The following is a 27,612-nucleotide window of genomic DNA, read 5'->3' on the forward strand; positions in this document are numbered from 1 at the left end:
AAGATAGGAGCCTTAATCTCAGACTGAGTCTCACTTGCATTGCCATGTAGTAAACAATTAAATGAGTTTGGATGTGTCCCTGCTGTAACCCAACTGAGTTACCACAAAGAGTGAGGTGACTTCTAGTCCTCGAATGTCGAGGGAAGGGGGGTCCGTACTTGTGAGGTGGTAACGTTTTCAGCACAACAAAAGCCTCCCCTCGGCTACATTGGCTTTCTTTGAGTGAAGTGCAAGCCCCATGAAATGGCTTACTTGAAAGAGAGATTAGTTCTGCACAGTGATTAGTTTAGCTTTTCATTTAGTTGCAGAATTAGAATGTGGCTTATGCTGAACAACTTTTCAGTTAAAGAAAGGCCTCTCCTTTCCACCACTCCCCAAAGGGCATTTACATTTCCTCGTGGTGTAAATGTAAGGCCCAGCTCTAGGCTTCTCTCTGCTTATGCCCATAATGCATACCACCATGTGTAGGACATACGGCAGAACAACATAAACTTGTACCTTGGAAAAAACAAACTTCGCCTCTTCAAGTCACTCTAGCCTTTTACCATAAATGCCTGTGTGGGTGAGAGGGAGTTAAAAAGAAATCTGAAACATGCTAATTAGGGTACAAGCCACAGGCAGCCTGCACAAGCCAGAAGCAACAGCCTGTAGCAAAACATATTTAGTGAAGTGTCCCAAATCCCCTTGATTTCTATAGGATTAGCATTAAGGCCAGTGTGAAGCTTTTACATGGCGAAAGCTAGGTCTTCAGCAAATGAGGCATCTGGATTTGATAATTTTGTTACTGGCAAAACCTCTCAGAAATGAGCAACGTTGTAAAACAGAGGGCTGATCAGTCCACTTTCTGGCAGTACAGCCAATGCTTCCAACTCCTACTTAAATAATGGGAGTCAGGGTTCACTACTCCAGTTAGGACAAAACTTACAGGAGCCACCTTTAAATTCCCAGCATTATGAAATACCTTTTCTTTACTGTGTTTCTGTTCTGCAAGACAACTATAGGGCACTAGTTAGGCTACAAGATACAGGAAAGTATCCATGCATCCCCACAACTATAATCCAAGTGTAGCCTTGGTTGAGCTGGAGTTATGTATTGAACTGGCACACAACTGCAAGAAACTTGCAGTTTCAACAGGAAAAAAAAAAACAAAAAACCTTACAAGTGTTCACTGGAAATTCAAAGTTAAAGAAATATGAGCATCATCCAAGTTGCATCTAAGTGTGTGGTAATAAAAGCCATTTTAATAGAACTGAAGTCCATAAGCTGGAACTGAGAAACATCAATCCATCAAATGCCTGAAAAGCACAATGCAGCAGGGTGTACTGCTAGCCCCTATCCACTCAAGTGATTAAAGGAGCTGCCTACCTCAGCACACTGCTGGTTTGAACCCTCTCTCAATTTCCCTATAGAGTCAAGCAACTGGATTATATTGCTTTATAGTCCAGCAGTGCAAGTATGATCACTCCCCAGCCTGAGCTGTGGGGAATGTAGGTTACTTTTTACTTAACTTTTGGTCTGGTTTTTGAGAGGTGTGCAGCCTCCGATGCAGCTAGGTTATATAACAAGGCAATCTTTCCACAGGCTCAGACCTGTATGTTTTGGGAAATGAGGGTAGGAGACTTGTTCTGCAGCATTTGTTCTTGTTTGGCTGCTTTCTGACAGAGGAGTTATTAAATGCTCTGCTTCTGTGGGCGAAAAGGAGTTTGCCAGAATAAGGTCAAGGCAGAAGCTAATGGACTGAAAAGTTACACTATAGTGACAAGCAAGGAACAGAGAATCTAATGGTATTAGTGTCTTAAGCCACCGATGTTTTGCAGCTGGATATTCCTCTGAAAAAGACTTTCCCTTGGACTTTGAGCCCACTCTAAAAGTAAGAATGTTTCTTTGTAATACTACACTTCAGAGCTCATGTTCTGCAGACTACCACAAACACTACGTTGTTTTAGGATATGACATGGTAAAAACATGCCAACTACTGTTCCTGTATGTGGCCCATAGAACATCTCCACTGAGCCATGGAAAAATCTTTCCATGGATTTGACACAGTGCTCGATCTTTTCCTCACTTTCAGTGATTGAAGTGCAGCAAGAGGCTAAAACTGTATCAAATAATGCTTTTCTAGAAAAACAATACTTGGGCAGTTGCTGTAGCTGGCATGGGGAAGTTCAGCAGTTAGTTACCACCACGAATGAAGCAGAGATCCATGCTATGAAAACAAACCCCAGCCCCCAGCTCTCCTCGTATACCACAGCTGCTGGATAGCCAGAGCAACATGCTTGCATCCAACACATTTTCAGTACCATTACCAGCTCACACAACAGAACTTTTAAGGACATTGGCTGGTTGTTCCAAGGCCTTTTGATCTTTGCCTCAGGAAATTTCATCAGCAGAGAAGCAACAAAAGAAATAAGAAATGTGTTTTACTCAACTTGTAGACTGATGTGTTATCTTGGGCAAGTCACCTCCCACTAGTGAAATGGATATAGTATTTACTCAGCCTTCAGATACAGAAGGGTGCCAGGTGTGTGGCAGCAATGTTACACCTTCAGAGGAACCTGCTCAGGGTTCTTTCCTCCCCACTCATTCTCCTGATCTAGTCAGGACTAGTAGGTACTGATTGGCTAAGTCCCTTCGTTCTCCAGTTTGAACGTGAAGAACTTCAGTAACTCACAGATTGTTGGGCAAATTCAGCAAAATACGTCAAGACTGTTTCTGCTCTCTCTGCTGCAGTGTGAGCGAGCTGCAAAGGTCAAGTCAAAACACTGCCAGTAGGCTAAGGAGAAAGCTCTTATTTAGTTTACATATATGCTCCAATTAACATTGCTTTTTCTTCTGTATTCAGCACATTTCTTCAGTAACCCTCACATTGACCCTTGTCAATCTTCTGCTCCCATCAGCATCTCCTATCTTTCCCAGTGTTTTTGGCACCTAATTCTCATTCTTCTGCCACAATCTTTATCTCAATTATGTCATGGCTTTCAAGCTGCAATTCATTTATATCACTACAAAATTTATACCAGGCTCTGAAAACAGACACTTTTTGTCTAATAAAAGATGCAGGGTTTCACCCTGTCCCTTCTTGCTGAAGCGCTGTTTGGCAGCTGGGAGAGTCTGTGACTTATACCAGTAGCTGGTTGAATGGACCATCTGATGTCACGTAAAGTCATGCAAAGACAGTTTTTAAACATCTCCTGAGGTACTGTCAGTGTCAATTTACTGCACAGAACAATTCAGTTTGTGACTTTGAAACAAAGAACAGAAGCCACAAAAGAATTTAGATTTGCCTTCAGATGAAGATTCTACATTTGGGCTTTTAGAAAACACCTGAAGTTACTAGCTGTTCAGGTTCTTGTTCTGGCAATAGTAATTGTCTCCAGAGGTAAATCCAGTTGTTTTAATTACATAATTTTCTGAATAAAAAAAAAATTCAAAAATATGGTGATGATTCTGACACACTGGTTTCCTTCACAAAGCTCTAAAAGGAACCACGTCCCTCTAACAAAGCACTACAGCCTCCACTGCTTGCTAAGAGCAGGCAGCTTTCCTAGACAGAGTTTGCTCTTCTAGATTAAATAAATAGCCTTTGAACTTAATTTTGAAGAGAACCAGGTTTTCATAACCCCACCCATTATTGAAAATGGCCAGTAATTGAAAGGAAACACATCTATCAGCTATGCTTTTAAAATTAAGCTACAATTGAGTTATTCCAGCAAACATGCTTATTAGGAAAAAAGTAAATGGGAAAATAATCCTCAGGAAAATTCTCAAGCCAGTTTGTCTCTGAAGAGTAAAGCAAAAGCAAGGTTTATTAGCAAGGCCTCCAACAAGAAAGTTTAACCTGCACAGCAGCTGTGTTAAAGAACACAGAGCAACTATGAGTGAGCAGCAAAGGGTAACAGATGAATTCGTCATCCCTGCAAAAAAGGTGGTTTTGTTTGTTTGGGGATTTTTGACACCTGCATGATTTGCAACCTCCAGTCCGCAGCCACACAAAGGGGGTCCAAGGGATCAAAAAGATGCAAAAACTAAGCAAACAGCTCCATCCTCAGTCAATACCCTCAAAACAGAGATTGAAACCACTGTTCAGAGAGCATCACAGACCTAAAAAGACAATGAGGTTGGTGTCTGTTTTTATCATAACCCAGCACACTGGGCGATGGAGGAGGAGGAGGAAGGTCTACCTTTACCTGTCACACTAGCTCTGGACTGTGTTTCAGAACAATCTGTACCCTGGCTAGTTACCAATTCAGCTAATAGGACACAAACATGCACCTTTTTTCCAGCTGACCCCCAATTCAGGCAATTCGTGTTTTTGATATTCTGAGTGCAAGGAAAAACTAAAAGGAAGTTGTTTGCTGGTGGTACAGTCCCACGCTGGAGGCCTCAGTCGTAGGAAGGTAAAGATTTAAGCAAACTGTACATGAAACTCCCCAGATCTGGGCATGAGCAAGCATTATATACAAGTAACAGGGTCAAGGGTTTTTTTAATTCATGCTTTTAGAAAGAAACTTTAAATCTACTGATCTGTACTGATCATTTTATGATGTACAACCTTCGGGACAAGCCTCAGATAGTTGAGAAGAAGAAAGTTCCACTTGGGTCAAATCTCCCTGTGATGAAAACTAGTGTCTAATTGCAGATGACGGTCTCAGCAAACTGTTCAAAGCTTCTCCAGCATTATGTTCTGCTGGAAGGTTAGGGAAGATACTTAAATAACTTGCGGGGGAGGGGGCATATTTATGCTTCTTGCTCAGTTATAAACAGTACAAGTTTATTGCCATGAATATTTTGAAAAACTAGAAGATCATGAAATATCACATTAAGTAAGGAATCCATCATTATAGCGGAACTAAGGCCGTCTACTACAGCACCAGCAGGAAGATGTTGTATAGATCACGTCATTCACAGATTCAGTGCTGCACTTCCTGTAATACAATATGCACGTATGAAATACATTTGGTATTTTATTAAGTAAACAAAGCAATTATCAGTGCACATTTTAAGCAGCAAAAAGAAAAGAAGCACCTCAGACTTTCATACCGTAACAAAAGTTCTGTGGAAGCTGCATTTTATTTGAAAATCCACCCATTTTTGCTAACATACATTTTAATATTTTAAACAAAAATAGAATCTGCAGAGACAATGCAGCAAGTATGCTTAATTCATGTACAGAATTGCTTTCATATCATTGACTATCCTTCTGAAGGCCCCACTCCACCCAAAAGTTATGATGTATTTACACAGAGCACCGATCAACAGTGCTACTTTAATTCTTCGTTAACTAAATACCCACTAGACATATGTAAGGAAGCTACTTCCCCTTTTTTACTTTGAAAGGTACAGGATCATAAACATGGCACTAGCCAAATGAAAAGGCTTTCCCCACCCAACACACAACACCTCAGTTTTTTTTACAGAAAAGAAGGAAAGTCTTAAAGTGAAAGCAATTCCTCACATTCATTTTGGAAAGGCCTTATAATGTCAAATGTAAAAATAATGACATGCCAAGCACAAAGCAATAAAGTTCCTTCCCAATGCACTAATGCTGAATTAAAAATGTAGTGCTTCTTCTAGTCAGTTAACTGTTCCCTTGCAAAATCCTAGGCACAGAATTGACTATAAGGATTAATGCATTTTACAGCTCTTCCCTAATTCCCATATATACTGAGAATTCATTAGATTCAGACCTTTAAAATATTTAGTGCTCTGTATGACAGCTGAAAAGCATTCTGAATCAGATTCATTCTTTGTGGATAAAAATCAGACATACTGTATACATCCATACTCATTTTTATAAGGAGGTTTTTTGATACAATATTAATGTTAAATTGATAATCATAAATAAATACAAACAATAATACATAAGGAATGTCTACTGCAAACTGAATATATAATTTTTAAAAAAAGTTAATTTCCATTACTGCTGTGCCTACATTTGTGAGGACTGAAGAAAAGGTAACTGCAGAATTAAGAGTTAGGATTTGACCCTCCCCTGCCCAAAGTCTTGTTTCGAGTTACGGTAAAGGACACACCTCCATTCCAGACAGCATTTCCAAACACCAATCTCAATTTCCAGAATAAAGGCTTCTCTTCATATGTTACCAATTATGGATATTATTAGAAGCTGAAAGTGTTGACGTGTTAGTCACCAGGACAAAAAGTAGATCTTAGTCTTAATTCATGGCAATTCTTGGCTTTGTATTGTATATTGATGTTTTCTTATGGAGTTGTCCCAGGTTCCTTCATTGGTCTTCATCATTTCACTGCATCACTTAATGGAAGAGGAGAGTTTGAGAGACTGAAGTTCATTTTTTCCTGGAAGTGGGGGTTTTACATCTTTTTGGAAACGTTCCTTTCTCTTCCATCTAACACAGTTACATAAACTGAATCTGGAAAGATTAAAAACCCTCATGTTAACATCCAACAGAAGAAGGACTTCACTAAAAACCTGTGCTTTCTCCAAAAGTTTCCATTCTTCAAATGCCCAAACTACTCCAAGATCTGAAGTTTTGAACAGAAATAAAAATTTTACCAGGGCCAGAAAACAATCAAAACTCATCAGGATGTTTTTCCAACTACACCAGCCTTTGGAACATCTCTTTCCATTAAGCTGGCTTATCCAACAATAAAAAGACCCTACTTATCCATGCAATATTGTCACCAGTGGCAGCATAACACAGATCAACATCATTATGAAGAAAACTCACGGTCATCTTTCATGCTGAACCAGAGGAAGTGCACATAGAAAAGCAGATGCTGTGTGCAATAAAGCCTACTCTTTCTTTACGCTAGGCGTTCTTGAATTTTTTCATGTTTTCACTCATTTTAGTATTCAATTCCCACCTGCCCCTGATTGATGAAAAAGAACAGAATTCCACTGCACATCTGTACCAAAATTTAACCCTCGCACACATGAAACGAGTACCTCCTTCTGCATAAAGTGAACTCTTTGGGCAAGCAATCTGGTGAAGTGCACCAGCAGTCAGGTGTTTGCTGCTAACCAGGAACCCTGAACATTTTCCTGATGAAATGGTAAATACCAGGTAGTACCAGTTCCTTCTCCCTAACTGCAGCAAGTACCACGTGTGCTGGCTCTTGCGGTTCAGAAGGGAACTATCAAACTTTTATTTCGAATGGGCTTGATCGGGTCTTTAAACCGCTGCAGTTAAGTATACCGAGTTTCCAAGTCACTTCCACAGTGCTTCCAACTCAACATGACTTGTTTTTATTTTCTTCAGAAACAGTTCTAGTCATGTTAATAAAACTTGAATTAGAACTTTAATTTTGTTCTATATCACAAAAACCAGCATCTCCCCAGAATAATGGACAATACCTAAGTTGTTCTACAAGAAATCCTGGAGAGAGAGCTCTGCAAAGGGATCCTTTCCTGAGGCTCTGTGAGGACTCTGACTGGAAGGGCTGGATGCTGCAGACAGCTAGTAGGAAAGACGACAGAGAAAGGGAAAGAAAAAGAAAAAAAGGTCTCAGAATGACAGAATATGAAAGCTGAACGTGTAATGAAAGGACAAGGGGAGGTTAAGAGGCAAACTTGGCAGAAATCAACTATTAAAACAAGGTGTTTGGTCATATGGAAAACGGAAAGCCTCTTCAATGGTTGGAGTAATGCAGAAACAAGCTGGACATGACCCTCCAGAAAGGAAACTTCAATTGGCATTTGCCAAGTAAGCAGATAACCTCACACTTTCACAGCGGCTCTCTTCAAAAGATGATAAAAAACTTGAAGCCTGACACTCCCGTGAAACAGGTTAGCACTCTCCCCGCTTTACTGGCAAAACTACATACTGGCAGGGAGAGACGGGACTGGGGGTCTGGCCAGAGCATGGCAGCTTGCCAGGTGCCTTCTCCAGAAGAAACAGCTCTCAGCATCTTTTCCTCCCAAAATAGCATGTGTATAAAATGAAGCTGGAGAGCAGACAACAGGTAATTGTCACATTGGGGCCTAAAAGGAGAACATGGGATACATTCTGGGGCTAGAAAAAAAATACAATAGATGAGAGTTTGTTAACTGCTGCCATTTTAGGTGAGAACTGAAGACTGAGACCAGTAGTCTATACTATCTATACTAACAAAAATCATGTCCTATTGCCATGTATTTAAAGCACCACACGACAAATCCAGCCATATAAAGCACATAATTTACAAGTAGCTAATATTGGCATTCCAGCTGCTGCTGCTGGAAGGGACCAATAATCTGCAGGCTGTAATTGCAGGATTATCTGCTGTTGGTTGATTTTTTTTATTTTTTTTTTAGCGGTTTTCCTTCTTTGTTAGTGCCTTCCCAGTTATAAATGGTGCTTTATTAAATTCTATTTGCCTTCCCTCCTCATAGAACTTGCTGACTTTTACTTGTAACTGCAAAAATATGCTTTCTCCATTTCAGGTTCCATCACTTTTAACAATTTACTCGTAATTGAGTCACTAATCGCCACTGCATACTTGCACTTCATATCCATTGCAAAAAAATGTATGAAGACGTATTTCCTTTGGAAATACCAAATGCCTGCCAACCCATGCATGACAGGGAACATGCTTATGGGAACTGCTTGCAGAAGTGCCCAGAGTGTAAATATTGCCATTGCAAATTTAAGTTTTTCACATTAATGTCTATCTCAGAAACTACATGAGGAGAAGGAGTTCTTTCAGGATCAGTCCCCTCTGTCTGGGTTGGAATCTTTATCTCCCTCCCCAAACCCCACCCCCAATGGGGCACTCGAATCCAGTCCCCATAAACAGATTATGGGAGAGTCATGAGACAGAATGGGAAGTGCTTGAGAAGCAGTTTCAGGATGTCAGAAGTTCCCCTTTAAAACTCGGTTCTTCCCTTTGGAAAGCCATAGCTCAACACACCCCACCGCTCTCCAGGATTTGAGCCAGACTCATGACAAAGTCCAACAGTCATAACTTCAGCAAGGCACGCCTGCTGCGACTTGATTTCATGAGACATTCTTCCTCTTCATGGTCAAATGGCTTGAAGTCACATATTAAAAGTCCTGTGAAATTGAGTTGGCAAATCTCCAACTGATATCAAGTCCAAAGTAATGTCCCAGTTTGAAAGCAGTGTGGAAGACTGGTAGGTTTAGAGCTCTGTCATTTGTGCAACATCAGCGTGTAATCAGAAACAGAGGCGAAATTTCAGAAAGCCTGTTCAGGTTAAATACTGGGAAAAAAACTTGATGCTGCTGCTTCTTAGATGCCCGAGCCAAATTCAGACAAGACACAGTACCTTACAGTAAATATGTATTTTAATGAGATTCCTGTAATTATTAAAAAGGAGGCCTAAAAATAAATGTGGAAAGTACAGTTCGGCAGTTTCCTACATGGCATCTACCCAGAATACTGCTTATAAATATACCTGAAAACCAGAACCTACCTTAGCAGTTTCTAAGGAGAAGCATTTAAAACAACAGCGCTGGCCATCAGTTTCTCTAGTGCTAATTATGTCTAGAACTGTGGATTTAGCCTCCTTACTGCCCAGTGCTTGCGTGATCTGAAATGCAGCGTACTGTGCTGGATCAGACCCAAAGCTCAGTCTCACCTCCAACAGCAGTTGTCACTTCTTACTGCTTCCAACAAAGACAAAAACTCCCCAGAGTCACCGTAACACAGAAGAACCCATCCATAAGCGAGTGCTGTGCTGATTCCCATCCTTAGCTTAATACTGATTTCTCATTAAACAAGTCTGTCAAGCTGGTTTAGCATGTATTTTAGGATTAATATGCCAAAAGGAACACCTGTAAAGTCTACTTTCTGGCATAAGTCTGTCCTGAACTTCATACCCTGTTCTTCCAGTTTCAAAAAAAGAAAACCAAGCCAAAAATCAAAACTAAACCACAATCAAAAAAACCCCCACAAAACCAACTTACTCATTTGCACATTTACCTATTCTTTACCATCACCAGGTGATCACTCCTACTACTTTTTCTGTACAATTCAGTGACGTTAACAACTGCACTGTTACAATTCACACAGATGCTAGCAGTAGGCTGAGTAATTTCTTTATTCTATTTTAAATCGTAAAATTTTCGCTACCCAGCTGCTTCCCCTCCTAAGGCTATGTCATTTTTGGGGTAATCAGACCAGAATACGTAACACTTAAAAGGCATACCACTGATTTGTCAGTACTGTACCATTTTGTATTAGCCAACACGATAACGTTTTTGGTGGTGGTGAACATTCAAGCACTGCTGTTGTGCATTACAACACTCAGGTCTTACAATGGGTAGTTATATTCCAGTTAACCGTGCATCATTCGGATCTGGCTTGTCTGAAATATTCTGCATTTGCTGTACTGCATCACATCTGCCATCACCCTGGCTGCTCTTTAACCTTGTTTGGACCATTGATTCAGCCTGTCCCTTCCTCATACACACACACACACACACACTCTCCCCCCCACTGGGCAAAATTTAATCACACAACTCCATCCACTCTCACTGTTTTGGGTAGCATGATATAATATTTTGCAGTGAGGAAAGCCTGCTATTTTATCGTGATGAAAACTATTACTTTCTTTCTCAAGGAAGAAATACTGACCATAATGCAAGGTAAGCAATTTCCAACAAAAGCACACGCTAGTTTCTTTTAAAACTACACGTATCTTCTACACCTAGAAAAGAAGCAACTGTTCTAGTCTCATTCTCAATTGTTTCAAATTATTTTGCCCTTAAAAAAAACAAACTACCCTTGCTTTTGATAGCAATTAGAAATAAAGTTGCATGCATGTAAACAGAACACTTGAAACAGAAGCAAAATAGGTATGCCTGGAGGTAGGAAAAGTATATTTAAGACAAATCCTTAAGAGTATCAAGTTAGGAACACTAGTTTAAATTATAAAGAAACTGGACAACATTGGGATGCCTATTTTACCAGTTGGTGTGCGAAGTAGGAGGAGTTTCCACCACACTACAACTTTGCAATATAATTTTTCAGCAACAACTTCATATCTCTCATTATGCTTTTAAGTACCTTCAAATTTCTTTAACTGCAGACAGCAACCAAGTTCTATCAGCAGACTAGAGGTAAGTGATAGAATTTAGTGCTTTAAACGTAAACATGAAAAACAACTTAGTTTTTCGCAGTGATGACATCATGGACAAAACCTGTATCACAGTAATGGTGTTTAGAGTGATCCATGTGGGCTGTAGGCAGTTTGAATTGTGTGCCTTTCAGGTAACCCTTATTCATTCTTTAAGATTTGTTAACTCAACCCGAGAACACACATTTTTATTTCTTTATTTTCCTCTTTCTATTTCTGGCACAACAGGAGTATTAACTAAACCTAAACAGACAGCTCTCAGAAGAGCCTCAAGACTAAGCATACCGTAAATTTAGTGCAATAATACCGTAATTCCCCTCCATGGCTACACGTTAGTAAATGCCATCTGTGCCGTACACAGGGAAGCAGCTCTCACATGCAGCTTTTGTTTCATTTAAGTTGCTTTATTGATGCCAGACTTCTGAAAATTCAACACCTGCAAGCAACACAGACTGTGTGTCTTGGGGGAAAATCGTTCCTGGTCACACAGCAAATGCCAGTTCAAAGGGTGTGTTTTCTTTCAAATTAATTCTCACAGAAGCCAAACATGTCAGATAAGCACAATAAATACAGCTCTACACACCTCACTTGTGACTAATTCTGCTTTCTCCTGTTATGACAGCCAGCTGGGATTCAACCTAGACCAAGCCCTGCAATGTCAAACAAAGCAGAAAGGCTCGCCTAGCCATTCAGACCTACCTACCTGTTTATAACTGAATTAGGCAGGTAGACAGGTTTGTTTTTTTTTTTTTTTTTAAAAGGACATTTCAAAATCGATGTTTTGGTAATTGCAGAAAAAAACTTTTATCCTTGGGAATCCTTTAACATGTTCTCTATTTAAGAAGTGTCATAAACACATTTTTTTCCCCCTTGAAATAGCATAAAACCCATGTGCAAGATACCATATCACTTGTCTTAAGTGACAGTGAATGTGCAAAGCAGCTCTCAGAAGTCCAGGAGAAAGTCAACTGAAAACTGCATTTCTAGCTAAAGAAATCTAACAGCACCTCTTTCAGATAAAGCCTTTAAAACAAAAATTTAAAAGATCTATCCACAGGGCTCTGTTTTAAGGAAGACAATGGACATACTGCCCACTGGCAGCACACAGCATAGCCTCTCCTGTTAAAGGATCAGATTCAAGCATTGGAAAAGGTTTGAGGGTCTTTTCCCTCCCAACCTACTGCTGAATTCTTTTCTCTCCACACTCTAGTCCCAAACCCAAACACATACACCAGCATATACCTAAGTGAAGTTACACATGCATGTTTTTAAACAAGTCACCTGCAAAGACAAAGCTCTTTATAGTAAGATCAAGACACAGTCCCAATATATTACATGTTTCTAATAGAGCCATGATGTACAATGCCAACTCTGACAAAGACACATTTGACTAGTAAGTAAAAATATGATGTTAATACTGGGGTTCCAATCTGCCAACTAAACTTGGCTCTGCCTCTGACTACAGTTTACAAACACAGTCTTAATGATCTCAATATTTTCTGAAAATAGTACGAAGGTGTTCAATGTTGTCCATCCCCCCTGCCTCCTATTGTTTTTTAATGTTTTTCTTACTGCAAAAAAACCCCTTATCTTCAGATAGCTATTGGGTTAAAAAAAGTGAGTTCATATAGGAACTTCCCAGTGACAAAAGTCTGCAAAACAAACAATAAAAGGTTTATATTTAACTCCAGTATTGATAAAGTCAGGTCTTAATGTTCATCAGAGTAACCCTTCAGCACACTTATTCCAGCACGTTAGGTAATGAACACAATATATCACAAGAAGCAGAAAAGCAGGCAATTTAAGGAACACTCCATTTAACATAACACCTTACTTAACAGGGAAAGGCCAGATAGACTTGTATAGCTCTTATATTCACTATGCTGTAAATACTGTCTTCTGCAAAAACACGGAGGAGTACAAAGACCTTTGGAGAATACAATGGCTAAAACTAGATGAAGGTGCCATGTACCTCCCACTGAGTGGTCAGTGCTAACAACCAGGTGTTGGGTTGAAGTTTCACCAGGTTTGACACCATATTCTTTCCAAACCCATCTATAACATTCAGAGACTCAAAAGGCTACATACACCCTGTTTGTCCCCTGCAAAATGCTGTCATATAAGCATGCAGCTTACACTTAAAAAAAAGTTTACAGCTACTGCCAGCCTTGGTGACTTTATAATCCAATACTGTTAAGTGTAACAGGGCAAAGAACAGTGCCACATCCACTTAGGAAAAAGCTGTAATAGCGCAATCTCAAAGCCATGCTTGGAGATAAAGCAGCGGAGAACGCAAACTTTGGGAAAGAAGCCCCTCTTCAGCAAACAGCACAGACATTAGCTGTTCTTATCCTTTCACTGAAGTGTTGAGGATCATCTCAGACACATTCCCAGAAAAAAACAATGCCTTAAAACGCTATCCTCTTTGCTTCTGTAAAACAAAATTGATGCTGCCAACCTGGATATAAGAAACTATGAAGCAATCCTTACATGAACTACTGTGCTTGTGCAACACATTTGTCCAACACAAGAAAATATTAAAATACTTTTAAAGAAACTGACCCAGCTGTGATTTGTCCCTAGCACCAATGATTTTGAATATACACACCTGTGCTCCCGGTACAGGGCCAAAAGGGTTTGGTGGTCTCATGACTGGCTGACTGTATATTAAAGTTGGCTGTGTCATTACTGGTATGCCTCCCATCTGTGATGGCTAAAAAAATCCAGACAACATCAAATCACATATAGCATTAATACATTGCAAGTATTTAAGGAGAGAAAAGAAAATGGCAAATGGGTGAAAAGTCTTGGTCTTATTTGATAAATGCAGTCATACAAGGTCTTTCTGCAATATTTTGCAAATAAAGGTTACTACAAAGGAACATTAGAGTCTTTTCAAGGAATACTCTCAATAACAACTGAGCCCATTTAATCTCTTGCTGCAAAGATGTGAAACACTAAAATACTTGTTTAAGCACAAGCATTTGTGCTGGTCCTCTTGCTTCCAAAACTGAGGTCTGACAACACTTCCCTGTCCGCCTTTGAAAGCACAAGAACAGTTTTACAGATATCAACGCAGAGCTGACAGAGTTCAATAAAAATTGAAAACTGAGAACTGTACGTACAGCTAATGTTAAGTCATTATGCAATCAAAGTCTAAAGTGTTACTGACACTCTGGCCGAGCCAAATTCAGAGTTTAACATATATTAATGGTCTTAGAAGCCAGGTTTTATTTGCTTTACATAGATGCCCACCCTGGCGCTGCTTTTGGCACTCCTCTCAGGCTTGCGTTGATACCCAGCAGCAGCCCCACTAAAGCAATCCCCACTCCAAGCAGCTTTTCCTTGACTAATCCTGGTACTCCTCCTATCGTGCCAACCAGCTGTTTGGACAATCCCATGGTGAACCCATTCAAGAAACTGACCCTAATGAAAACACCCTACAAAAAATAAGTTAAAAACAACTTCTGGCACAATGAAGGCACAGGAACCAGCAGCCAGGGAGTGCAAAGGAACTAACGGAACTGCCCGTCCCAGTACGCCCTCACCAAGGGAAAAGGCTGCTACTAGACTGCTGCTTAGAAATGGCCACACTCAGAACTATGGTACCTACTACTGCTTTTAGGAAAAATGAAACACGAGGGTTGTAAAATGGGTCAACATTTCAAAGATTTCTAGCAGGCAACGTCCTGAGTAAAGTCTGAATGAGCCAGGAGAGTTTTCAGGATGTGTTATAAAGCCTGCGGGTCATGCCGTAATGGCCCATCTCACCCACCTGCTCAGACGTTGCACGCTTTTGAACAAGTAACAGCAACTCAGGATAACAGAGCTGTGGCTCCTATTAATTCCAGTTTCCGTTTCACATTGGCATTTAAACCCCGTAACGGAAGTTGCTTTACAAAACATGCAAGATTACTTTCTTTACACTAAATATGTTACCGTCCCCAGCTGCTGAGTCAAAATAACTAAGAAAATGCTTCCAGTACCATCAGCGCAAAATTGTGCGGATCGAGTTTGAATCAACACTAACGGTAGTTTAACTGTGACTTTGCACAAGAACATACTACAGGAGTTCATGGATGGGTAATGGGGAACATGATACTCTCCCAAAACACCCTCAAGAATACAGCTGGCCACTTTTGCAGTTCACTTACGGAGCATATAGCAGTTACAAATCATTAATCTAATTTGCTTACATGATGAAACATTTAGCTTTTTTTACTCTACTAATCTGTGAGCCATTTAGCAGAATAACTGTTTTAAGGAAGTTCTCTCCCCTTTTATTCACCCAGCAAAGCTGTACTACATCAAAACCATACTAATAAAGAGTTGAGGTGTATCATTACAGAAATATTTTAAAATTTGAGATGAGAAGAAAAATTTGAACAACTTCTCAGAGCAACAAGCAGCAAGGTCAGGTTTATGTTGAAAGTCTTCCGGGACTGGTGTGTCACCAAGAGATTTGATTCTCAACCAACACCACAACACACGGCAGTGTCACAAACTTGCAGTTTTGTGGCATTAATCATTACAGATACCTTTTGCTGAGGTTGGGAGCAAGTATTTAAGGAAGGTTTCACTTCACCGATAAAACATTCCTGTTGTCAATGTAGCTATCTATACTCACATGATACACTTATTTTCATGATACACTTATTTCTACGCCAATAAAGCCCACCGAGAATAGACAAATTTTAAAAAGTTTATGAAAAACTAAGTTATGGAGGAAAGGGTGGACAATTTCAGACAAAAACCACTGAAGTTGTTCAGAAAACAGGACTTGATTCGGTGAAGAATAAACGAATAGGAGCTGAAATTCAGTCTTCAGTAAAATAGTTCAGAAAGACGACTGCTACCAAACTATAAGCAATCAAATGATACACAGCATCTGACTTCTTAGCGTTGCAGGAGTTCCACTCACCATGCCGTAGCCCATCATTCCTGTTGGCGTTGTGGCAGGATATGCCATTACAGGTGGTGCCTGGTGTGAAAAACAGTGGTGAACTGAGAGGAGAAGAGATCAGCTGCGTACTGGTAAGGCATTGCTTTCTAAGGGTCAACTGCAGCACTTAGCTTACTATGAATATAGCACAGAATAAATAGGGTTTGCAGTCTCGTGTTAAGAGTGTATCCAAATTATTTCAGATGGAAAACAATACCTAAGCTAAAGTTTCTAGGCGATCTTCTAGGCAAATCTACAGTTACATATTTGCTTTTCACCTATTAGGATTCTGGCTGACTAAACTAAACTGCAAGCTACCATTCTCTCAGCATCCTGTTTAAAGAACACAGTATGAGACAGACAAGTTTGAGAGAGAAAATTCAGGAAGCAGAAGCATTTTTTTAATCCCATGAAGTATATACTTATATTTCAATATCAGAAGTAATGGTGCACAAGGAGTCTTAAGAAAGAATTTTAAAGACTGAAAGACCAAATTACCATTGCTTCTGCCGACATTACAGGAATTCTCTTCTCTTTAGCCAGGATGTACACGCTATGGGGATTCTCCTATCATGCTTCAGTATAAATTCGACTCTAACATGAATATCCAACTTGCATTCCCTCTCACTCACCCACTTAGTACAGTGAATTTGAACAGGTTAAAAGTCCTCTTAGTACTTTGCAGATATGTTTATATTACCCTTAACCTAAGTTAACTTTTATGAAGTTACAATATGATTGCTGTCAACAAGACAAAACCTAGGGTGAAGCTACATTTTGTAAACAACTTGGCAACGTATAGGTAGAAAAACAGCTGATAACTCTTAGAAAGAAAAATATATTAAAGACAGTTCTTCATATCCTAACCATATTTTTTGCTCTACAGTTTCATTATCCACTTTCTAAATCAGTATTAACTCTTACAAGGACAAAAAAAGGTTTTTTTCCAGACTACAAATTGGTGTTTATAAATAATCAGACAACTTGCTGTCTGCCCACTCCACCTCCTGTTAGTCTCTCCTTTAAGAAAAACCAGTCTAATTTTCATGCTGTCGCTGTGGGCATTACTGACAAGACAAAGACCATATGCATTTCTTGGTACACAGAGATTATTCATACAGAAAAAAGAGGAAAGTGACAAAATATTAATAATACTGGATTAATTAAAGCAGATAAATTGTAATATCATGAATAGGACATCAGCAGAGCTGCTTCTGAATTCAGTTCTAAGGTATCAGCTGCCTTTTCATAGATAGTAGCCAGTATCGCTGGCATTTCAAATCGCCATCAGAACAGATTTCCCCGATCGAGAATTACCTAGACTGTGTACTATCCATATATTTCACACAGCTGGCAAAGCTATCCTGAAAATTACTACTTTTTTGTTTTGCTTGTGTATCCACACATATAAACATGCTGACTAAATTTATTTTTGAGTGCTCAAGTATGGACCTACCATCCTTTAGTTACAGAGTTACCCTGCAATAAAAACAGAATACAGGGAAAGACCAATATCACTGTTGACATAAAGAAAAAAATACTTTGAAATGAAAGACTGCATTCCTCAGACAGCAAGCACAGGTTATTGCTTGCCCTATGTAAACTGTCAGCATGGATTTTCTTTTTTTCATATGAGCATTAATGACATATTGGTCTCTCCCCACTAAAAAAAAATTAAAAAAATCAAGATCTACCATAAACGTGGATAAAGTGCCAAGTATAACAGAAGCCCGTGAGGTTTCATGCAGTTATTCAAACACAAACATTTTTATCTTCATTCAAAATTCACCAAGTGCATTGAAGGCAGCACAGACACACACCCCAGCTCTCTGGCAGCAAATGGTACAGTTTAAAGCAAGGAAAAATAATCTTGGTATTTCCCATGCCATCATTCGAGTCAAGAGCCTGCAGACCACCTATGAAGTTCGTGTATGCTAGGAAAAGCTCAATTTTTGGCACACCAAAGATTTTAAAATGAGAAATGTGTAAATAGCAAGAAGGTTATGAGATTCTGCAACAGCAGTGGTTAATATCAGCATGCCAGTCGATTGCAAAAAGGCTGTGGGTTGTTTCACTTACGTATTGTGGAAAATGCATGCCATTCTGTATTTCCCAGGGAGAACAATTACATAATGCAATAACACTGGATTAGAAGCAAATACTTACACAACAGAATATACACAGATAGCATTTTAGTTCACAAATACATTAAATGTTTACCCCAACACATTCTTGTAATTCAAGTCATTTACTGAGACAACATACACCTGTGATACTGTCATTGTTATTAGGTTCGTAATTATTTTGCATAGTCCATTTATTTGGTATATGCCTTTTTTCCAAAGACGAGAAAGCCTTATTTTCAAAGGCATATTGATTTAGCAAGCAGCAGCAACTCCACAATAAATAGACCAGCAGAGGAAAACAAACTTTTTCCCCCCTAGATTATTTCCATTTCAAGATTTTTATGTTAATAGAACAGTTTCACAGGAAAAGAAGTGTCTCAACAGTATCTCTAAATAATAATAGCTGTTAAATGTAATGACTTATCACAAGAAGATGTATAAACAAGACATGAGTTATTGAACAGATTCAAGCACACAAGTAAACTCAAACCACCAGTCCCTAAAGCAGGTGAGGCGTTACGGTTTCTTCAACATCTATGCACCCTCCAGTAAGGTCCGCAAACGTTTCTCCCTACACAATTGTAGTGAGTTGATAAGGGACACCCAGTAGGGAAGAGGTGGTAGATCCAGAAAGACAAGCTCTCTCTTTCCAAATCCACAACGCTGCATTATTACACTGTGGATTCAACCTCCCCCAGTCAATTACAGTCAGATGCAATAAATCTGGGGCGATTTGTTACCTGTTCTGTCCACATACAGTTCTCCAGGTCATTGGTGAAAGGGTGAGTAGGATTCACATGCAAAGATGTTCTGTTAGCATTGTGAAAACTACTCATGTAAACTCTTAACTTTTTTTTTTTTTTGACATTTAATTAAGAGCCCTCGCTCTACATGCTACCCCCAAATCGTTGCTCATACTGCCTGCCACAATAGATGCTATGAAGTTGATCACCAAAACTGACATGCATTAAAAACAGTTGCACACATTGGGGCAGGGGCAGGAAAGCAGTAGTTACGTACATTATGAAAGCTATAGCCCACGTTATTGCACAGACACCTCTACAAGTATCAAGAGGATTAATCTCTCAGCCCATCCTCACCCCCCGAGCAGGCTGAGATGTAATGTTATACATACTGGACATATCAGTGCACCTGAAGAACATACTTTTCACACTTTTACTTTTCTAGACTGCAAAGTGCCCTGCCCCCCCCCACTAGAATTCAGTTTTATGTCAGTTGAATGAAACACAAAGGCTGCTATCTTGCCATAAGAGAGGCTGGTCAAACACTACTGAAGTTTAAGCTAAACCTGCACATGTCACATCACCAACTATTCACTAGAACTGCACAGCTAAGAAAAACAAATCCAATCAGTACACATCTCAAACTGACCACTTCTTCAATCTTCTACTACCCTTTTACTGCAACTATAGATTACTTTCAAATTTCTCTGTTATACATCAGCCTGCATATCTAAGTTGCAGGGAACTCACTATTTTAAAATGAGTATTTGCTTACCAACGTTGGAGCATTCCACGCAGTTGTAGGTGCAATCTTGGGTTGCCAGTTGGAACCACCTGTTAGTTTCTTTTCACCTGGCTGAGTCCAGTTTACATCACTTCAAATAAATTTTTTTAAGAATTGTTAGAAAACATCGGATTTTTCTTACAAAACTCCCTCAGGTAAACACTGTTTCCTCTTGGAAATGCAGTTTCTTTTGTTAGTGAAGCAGCTCATTTAGCAAAGGAGTTGATAAAAGGTGTCATGAGAGCTTGTTTTGGCTAGGAAGAGTAAAGTAATATGTTCAACATGAGCCACCTCAGCTTTATCTAATCTCAGTCAAGTTCCCCAGTACAGCTAAGGTAGTCTAGTTGACTTTCCTTGGGTCAAGATAGTTTAGTTAGGAGCAACTGCATACTAGATTTCTGAATGATTTCAGAGTTGGCACAGATGGTCCCGATAAGCCTGAAATTTGCTAATCACACTCTTAACTTTGCTGCTAGAGCAGATGTTCACTATTCTAGAATACGCCCTGCTTCAAAATTCACTTGTCTGAAGATCAACCACAGGTCAGAGATTGTAGTTTCACAATCTTTAATATAGCTCTGCACACACTCAGATCACACAAAGTATTTCATTTGTAAGGTGTGCTAAGTTTACCTACAACTACAAAGAAGCATTTTGATGAACTCTTTTCCTAAACATATACAAGCCTGAAAGGAATCAGTGACAGGACACCTTGCCTGCTGTTTTCACTGTCACTACCACTCAGTCTACAGCCACCTTCCAACAGCTCTCAACAATTCACTATACCTTGTATGAGAAACAAAGTACAACCCCAAATGTGCTCTGAAGGTTAACATTATGTTGTTATGCACAGGTTTGAACCTGCACTTTCATAAAATTTTACTATCAAGAAAAATCAAAATGCTCCACTTTTGACTAAGCATACTCACTTTTTAGTAGTTCCATTTCCAATGCCCAAATCTGTCACAAAGTAGAAGAAGATACTATTGAAATTCTATTCATTTAGAAGAATGAAATAAGTGTATGTTAGTGGTTGAATACTTACTGCCTACAAGATTGGCTAAAGATGAATCCAGATCATCTGACACTAATTTGTTAGGTGGTACTTTGGCAACTGGAAGACTCTGGTTTTGAGAGGCCACTGTTGGTTTTAGGAGACCACCTAGTTCATCAAACCCTTGGAATGATAAACATAAAAGAAGTGATTTGAATCACAGGCCTCCCGTGAATGTCATGACATTCAATTAAAGACAGCAAGTTCAACACAATGGCTAAAATACAAAGTTTAAACTAGTGATGCTACACTATACAAGAAGGATAAAACTTCTTATGCTTCTTAATAAAGGAGCTATTTACTACAGAAGGGAGATTTCACATTACTAGTTTAACCTACGTGACATCAATTTGACATGGAATGGATTCACAATGACTGCAAAGCAATCAAAACGTAAAACAAAATACAGAATAAATACCTAAAATATTTCAATCTTATAAAAACACTTATGTATTTGCTTTTAGCGGACCACTGGTTTGCCCCAAAAGAATCCAATGTCAAGAGTCCAATGTCAAAAGCCCAGAAAATATTTACTTTCCAGATGCTCAAAAGAGCAGAATGAGTACTAACTACAACTACAATCCAAATTAGCTGTGTATGTTTTGATAATTTATCAGTTTCTGAAATAATCTTAATATTAAAGGAGTAACATGTAGGCAAAGAAGTGCCAAGAATGTGTTGCACGGATATATAAAATTAAGATGCAACTTTACCTTTTCCAGCCACACTCTACAAATACAGACTTAATTTCAGTTGACAGCATGTAAAAATGAATGCTGTTCACTGTATGAAATTTTAATGCACAAAATATTTAAGCGAAAGAAATCAATGTAAACTTTTCAGCAGGGTCCACATAGAAATAGTATGTAAGGAAAAATTATTTGATTAATAAAGAAAAACTGGATGAAGAATGCTGCTATTGACCTTTTAAAGTCAGCTTTCTTTTCTTCAGCTGGAACACTGTCACAGCAGTGTAAGTAAATACAGATTAAGAGATTTATATCTCAAGAATAAAAAAAAGTTAAAGAACATATGTCATCTATTTTAGTAAGTGCCTTACCACCAGAATCTAGGACAACACTAGAAGATTTGTTTCCAAACACAGACTCAAAGTCAACATTAAGGCCAGCTGATGGCTGTGGTTGAGCAACAGGAGATGGAGTGAACCCTGTGGGGAAAAAGAAAGAAGTTGAATGTTTTTATGCAGCATTTCCCTTGAATCCACCTTCTTTATGCAAGACAGATCAAATAAATATGTAGATTATTTAAGTGCCACAGAAAGACTAGGAATACCTCAAAGGTCCAGATTACACCCTGACACCAAGAAGCACGTAGCGAGAGAGCTGGAAGCAGTTTACTGAAGAGTAACTGAAGTTACTCCACCCCAAAAATGGTTTTGTCCCAAAAACTGGACAGACAGGCCATAAAAGACACTCCTCCTCCCCCAGTTGCTGAATCTCTGGACTAACTATTCACATCTTCCTTATTCTTTTACCAAATACTTGCAAAAAAAAAAAAATTATTCAGCAACTAATCACCATGCTTCTCCAGGAAAAGCAGCTGTCTGGGTACAGCATCTGTTTCAAGATTACCTGCCTGAAGATTATTCCCTCCGTATTTTGTGTTAGCTGAGCAGTTCTCTTAGACACAAGTGGAGTAAGATCCAAACCATCCCAAGGTGTCTGATTAGTAATGCCTTTGATTAGACACTCTTAATACTAATAATTTCTATAGCACTTAGTTATTTTTGGACACACATTTTTCAGGTGACCATGTTTTGCTGGTAAGTTTCCAGTAATTATGGCAAGATACAGGGAGTTAAAGGCAAGTTTCAACTCCTATTCCTGTCTGAACTTACTCCATTTGCCTCCTATGTATCTGTAAAGCAGTGTTCTCCAAATACACAATTTTTTTCAATACTGTGAAAATTTATTGCAGTACAAAGCATTGCGTATGATGTTCAGCAGTATTAAGCTGATAGTTCAGTAATATGGAAATGAATACTAATTTGTTTCTAAAATTGTGGTTTTTAATGTTATATATGATCACACACACAAGCGTGCATGTATATCATCTTGATATTCAGGCAATTACTTAAGTAATTATTACTTTATATGAGAAGCACCATAAAAATGCGATGCCATCTTGAAAACTAACTCTTCTGGATTCTAACAGAAATGTTGATGATACGGAGAAATAAAAAAAAAAAAAAAAAGGATCACAAATAGTTCAGTGGTAAAACTTCGCAGTGAGCAGAAACAACTGACCAAGAATACTTCTTGGACTTCCTTTAGCTTGCATGACAGCACCTCATGTCAATCTTACTGTTTTCCTGACATAAGTCACATTTCACTTAAAAAATTAACAACTATAGGATGCTATCCTTGAACATAAACTTCACAGAAGTTTGGATTACTTGTTCTTCCTATTTGTCTTAAAGTTGTCTTACACAACTCATAACTCAAATGCATCCATCTCTAAGAATTCAAACAATGTACTTTTCATTAAAAACAAATCAAAGAAAACAGCATACAGCAAAACATGGGAAGCAATAATGTGGGAAAAGATAGGGAGTAAACAAACAACAAACCAAAATGAGTATCTTTATGACAAGTATACCGTCAAGTTGTAACAAGCCATTTCAGAGACTCTGAACTGCAGATAGGAATTCCTTTGATGGGATGTCCTGCAACTCTTAAAACCGTGCCTGTACCAACAGAAAACTTGACTTACAATAGCTCATAGTTTTCTTTAGAAAATGGCCTTAACTGAAACAAGCCGAGTTTCCTGCTCTCACATTTTAGGAAGTTTCAAGCTGTATGAAGCTAATGAGATGAGACTAGCTAGAAGACACAACAATACATAGGACTTCTTTGAATCAGCCTCTGAAAAAGATCAAATCCTACTCCTGGTATCAGCCACCAGCCCAAGGCATTTTGTCTAACATGGATGTTTTGAAAGGTGCAAAGGTCAGTATTTTTAATGGAGTTCCTTTGAGGGAATAAACCAACAAGACTTGACAGAAACTAATCATCCTGCTTTTTGGATATAGAACAAAGGGAACAGGAGTCTTACATAGTATTTAACCTTTCCTTAAATGACTCCAGCTAATTTCTATTCAAAGACACTAAACCAAAACGTGACTTTGTGGTGCTTTTAAGAATTAACTCTTCGACAAACCATTTATTGAAGGTATTCCTAAACCTTGCATAGCAACGGTGTTTAACACTCCCTTTTCAATCTAGTTTAGATAGATTATCATCTGTCACAACCCACAGCCCATCTAGCAACTGTAAGGATGGTATTCCAGAACCAGCATCAGTACTGGGTTACTATACAGACATTACCCAGCTGCACAAATGATTAGACAGTAATTTAATGCAGTGGATACCTCTTTCTCACGTTCTCTTGCAAAGCTTTGTACTAGTTTAGTGCACTGTTTAAGAGTAATATATCAACAAAAATGCCATAAGCAGCAAGAACATCCCAATCCCTTTATCTTAAAAGGAATCAGGGAGGGCAAGATGAGAAGATACTTGTAACATGCAAGTCTTTTGTGTGGTATGTAGCAACATATAAACTACAAGAGATCCTGAAATGGGGAGATACTCATTTCATGTTTAGGATAAACAAGCCTTAATTTAGCACAAACTGGAAAAAATATATACCATTTGTGACAACACACCTAGCACAAGCACATGAATAAAAGTTGGAGCCACTATAATAATGCACTTCTGTAGCCAATAACATACCTACTAGTTCTAGGCACACAACACATTCATATTTCTGTGTTTGTGATAAGGCTGTATCCCATTACCTACCTCCAAATAGACCAGCTACAGAAGAAGGCTCATTGCGGAAATGAGAAGCATTAGGGTAAGCTTGAGGACCACAAAAAGAATCTGATAAGGCATATCACACAAGAGAGAAAGCCAGGAAGGGAGAAGAGGAAGAGTTACAGAAAGAGAACCAAGATATACTGTTTATCTGCTATTCAAAAATTTAATTTCAGGTCAGTCTATAAATCCACGTATACTCTAATAACATAGAACCAATGGAATGGAATCAATACACATCAGACATACACTAAGAAACAAGTTTACATTATCTATAGCACAAAAAGGGAAAGCACGGTTTCAAAGTTACAGCTATATTAGGATATATACTTTTTTTTTTTTCCCAAGCAAATGCCATGTTTTACACCCTTGGAAAAAATGAGTGTAAAAGCATCAAGGCATTTTTCTTATACCTGAAGTATAAGGATACACCCCAATAGTGGATTCATATTTGGTTGCCACAAAGGGATATTTGGTTGCCACAAAGGGATTTAGTTCAGTAAACGGATTGTAATGATCTAAAGAACCAGAAAGAGTTATTTTAAATCCACATTCACATTATTGTAGCACCTTGTTTGTGCTACAGCTAAAACTGCATTTACATTTCACATATCAATCTGTCAGGAGGTCACGCTTTGGTTCTAGATGTATCTTTAGAGAAGGAGACATTGGAAGGGAATGCAATTTATCAATGCCATCCATGTAGAGCGACTTCAGGGCTCTCGTGTGATGAATACTACACAAACCAGCATGTGCCACAAAACCCCACCAGGCTCCTTGTTCACAGCCCTGCACTGCCACAACCTTTTGTATGACTGCAGAACAGATTATACAGAGGAAACAGATCTGATTGAATAATAACCCTACTAAAAAAAGCTATATTTCAAATGATCATTCTACATTCATGTGAACCATACAAATTTTATTGGAGACGAGGGAACGACCGATTAGAAGCACAGGCCAGATTATTACGCAGTAGTACCAGCTTAAAGTATTCGTATACTACTGCCTCAGCCAACTAATCCTCCCTGGGAACCAGTTCACAGCAAGAGTTCTTGTGCTTAAAGATCTTGCTTTCTCTTTCCACTAACCAAAGACAAGCTAGGAAACTAGTTAGCTAAGGTGACAAAGTGTAGGTGGTATGAGTATCTCTAAAGAGACGCCTTTGTTTTATCTCTGTTAACGAGTATCAGAGATATCGAAGTTCCCCCTGTTATGAGAGTCTGGATTCTTCCGTGATTAACTCTAGTGGGGTTCAACCTGCAAAAAGAAAGCCCCGTTGCTGCAGCATGATTGTCTTTAAACCTAGCTTTGCTTACGAACAGAACTGGCATGTAACGAATTGATCTTTAGTCTATGAAAGCTAACTTAATTCTTCATATTGAAAAGTAATCAGATTACTATGTAGCTGTACCAACAGAAATGTTAGGATTTCTAATATGACAGCCATACTAAATCACCTCCAAAGTAAGATTTCAACAGGTTTAAAAAGATGAGTCAGTAGATTATTGCCTCGTAGGTAAACAGTTTGAGTAGATCATGCACCAGAATGTGCATAGCTTTACCAGTTTTGTTAATGCCAACATGACTGGGGGAAAAACACGCACTACCAAAAAAATTAGATTAAGTTCCTATGTTTAAAAAGAACATTCCAGCCTGAGGAACAGAGTAGCAACATTTTCTTTTCGTTCTCAGGCATACGTAGTATTTTACCTTAAAAATCCTAAGCATAAAAGACTTTGTGTAAAACCGCACTCAAACAACTGCTTTAACTACAACTAAGTTCCTTTACATCAGGTAGAATCGCATCTAGGTAGCCAAGCAAGGATTTTAACACCATTTTCATGGCACAATTACTAAATCAAGTTCTAACATAGCACAAAATGAGCCCCAAATGACCATCTTTTAGTTTCTGAAAGGCCCCACAAATATACTTTAGAAACTGAAATAATGTTAAAGTTTTTAGGAAATAGGAAATTAGTTTAAAATGGTACTTTACCAACAAACATTTCATGTGTGGGTGTCCTACTGGTGAAAGTAGATACATCAGAAGACACAGACAGATGAGCAGCATCGTTAGTTTTTGTAAGGAAAGGATTTAGGTTTGGAATGGCATCATCAACACTATCAACAGTAGCAGAAAAAGGATCTGTTCAATTCCAGAGAGCAAGAGAAAGAAGAAAAGGGAGATGAATTTAGTTACATGCTGCTTCCTAGGTATAGGAGAGTAAGAGTTAAGAAGAGTCCAGGAAGTATTAGTTTTCTCCTGACATCTCTAAACTTGGGATGACCTAGCTAATTGTTTCATTTTCAAATTGTCCAGAATTATCTGTTGTCTGCTCAAGAAAAATACTACAGATACTAGCTATGCATTTACTTTTTAATATTAATACCATCTTGGTCTTATAAAGTGTGCTTCTTCCACAGTGTTTTATATTGAAAATTAGTATGTTATTCCTTTTTAAAGACAATCACTTTTTGCTTCTCAGCCGTGTCCTGACACTTGCAACAAATTCTCTGGAGTGGAGACTGCCTCTTAGCATAACAAAACCCCAGGTGCTAAATGAGGATTTAATGTAATACCATCCTGAGGATAGCTTTAAAAACCCAGACAAACAAAAACAACGGAGCTGTACTTTTCCTTCTTCAAACTGTGTTTATGGATTTTTTTGTTACTGGGCATCATGAAATTTGAGAGCTATGAATAGTCCAGCGTAGTGTACAGGACAAAAGCACTTTCCTTACTATGTGGGGCATCAAGAGCAACAAGCTTGTTGCAGATATCCCATCAGCTGCAAGTAAGCAAAAACCTGCTCTGCTTTGGGGGACAACAGACAGTGAGCAGCGGCGAGGAAAAATGTTCATTATTAAAAAACTGTTGGACCATACTGGGGAATGAAGGAAACATGGATCTACGTAAGTCACCTCCTGAGGCATATAGGAGATTTTCGAGGTTTCCTGAGGATGGATACAATTGCCAAGCTAAAATACTCCTGTACTCCAGGATCCAACAGATAAACAGGATAGGAAAGGCAGGTACAACACTTGCTGAGAGAAGGAGCTGTGGTTTA

The 27,612-nt window shown here is 38.8% G+C and overlaps 1 protein-coding gene across 9 annotated transcripts in view; it reads right to left on the reverse strand.

Moving 5' to 3' along the window:
- Positions 1–4,946: 4,946 nt before the first annotated feature.
- PICALM (phosphatidylinositol binding clathrin assembly protein) overlaps positions 4,947–27,612 on the reverse strand; it is a 69,537-nt gene continuing 46,871 nt past the window's right edge. The window contains exons 13-24 of one of the 9 annotated variants that reach the window (XM_069808505.1): positions 26,541–26,690; positions 24,955–25,059; positions 24,527–24,607; positions 21,766–21,873; positions 20,697–20,828; positions 20,581–20,611; positions 19,643–19,742; positions 18,078–18,101; positions 15,978–16,037; positions 13,665–13,769; positions 7,334–7,436; positions 4,947–6,389 (exon numbers count right to left, since the gene is read on the reverse strand). In XM_069808505.1, coding sequence (XP_069664606.1) covers positions 7,344–7,436; positions 13,665–13,769; positions 15,978–16,037; positions 18,078–18,101; positions 19,643–19,742; positions 20,581–20,611; positions 20,697–20,828; positions 21,766–21,873; positions 24,527–24,607; positions 24,955–25,059; positions 26,541–26,690 — 989 coding nt within the window. In that variant the 3' untranslated portion in view covers positions 4,947–6,389; positions 7,334–7,343. The remainder of the gene's footprint in view (positions 6,390–7,333; positions 7,437–13,664; positions 13,770–15,977; positions 16,038–18,077; positions 18,102–19,642; positions 19,743–20,580; positions 20,612–20,696; positions 20,829–21,765; positions 21,874–24,526; positions 24,608–24,954; positions 25,060–26,540; positions 26,691–27,612) is intronic. The other 8 variants (XM_069808507.1, XM_069808510.1, XM_069808508.1 and 5 more) reach the window with 8 other exon arrangements.

Source organism: Haliaeetus albicilla, chromosome 20, assembly GCF_947461875.1.
Source record: "Haliaeetus albicilla chromosome 20, bHalAlb1.1, whole genome shotgun sequence".
In the NCBI taxonomy this organism is placed as follows: Eukaryota; Metazoa; Chordata; class Aves; order Accipitriformes; family Accipitridae; genus Haliaeetus; species Haliaeetus albicilla.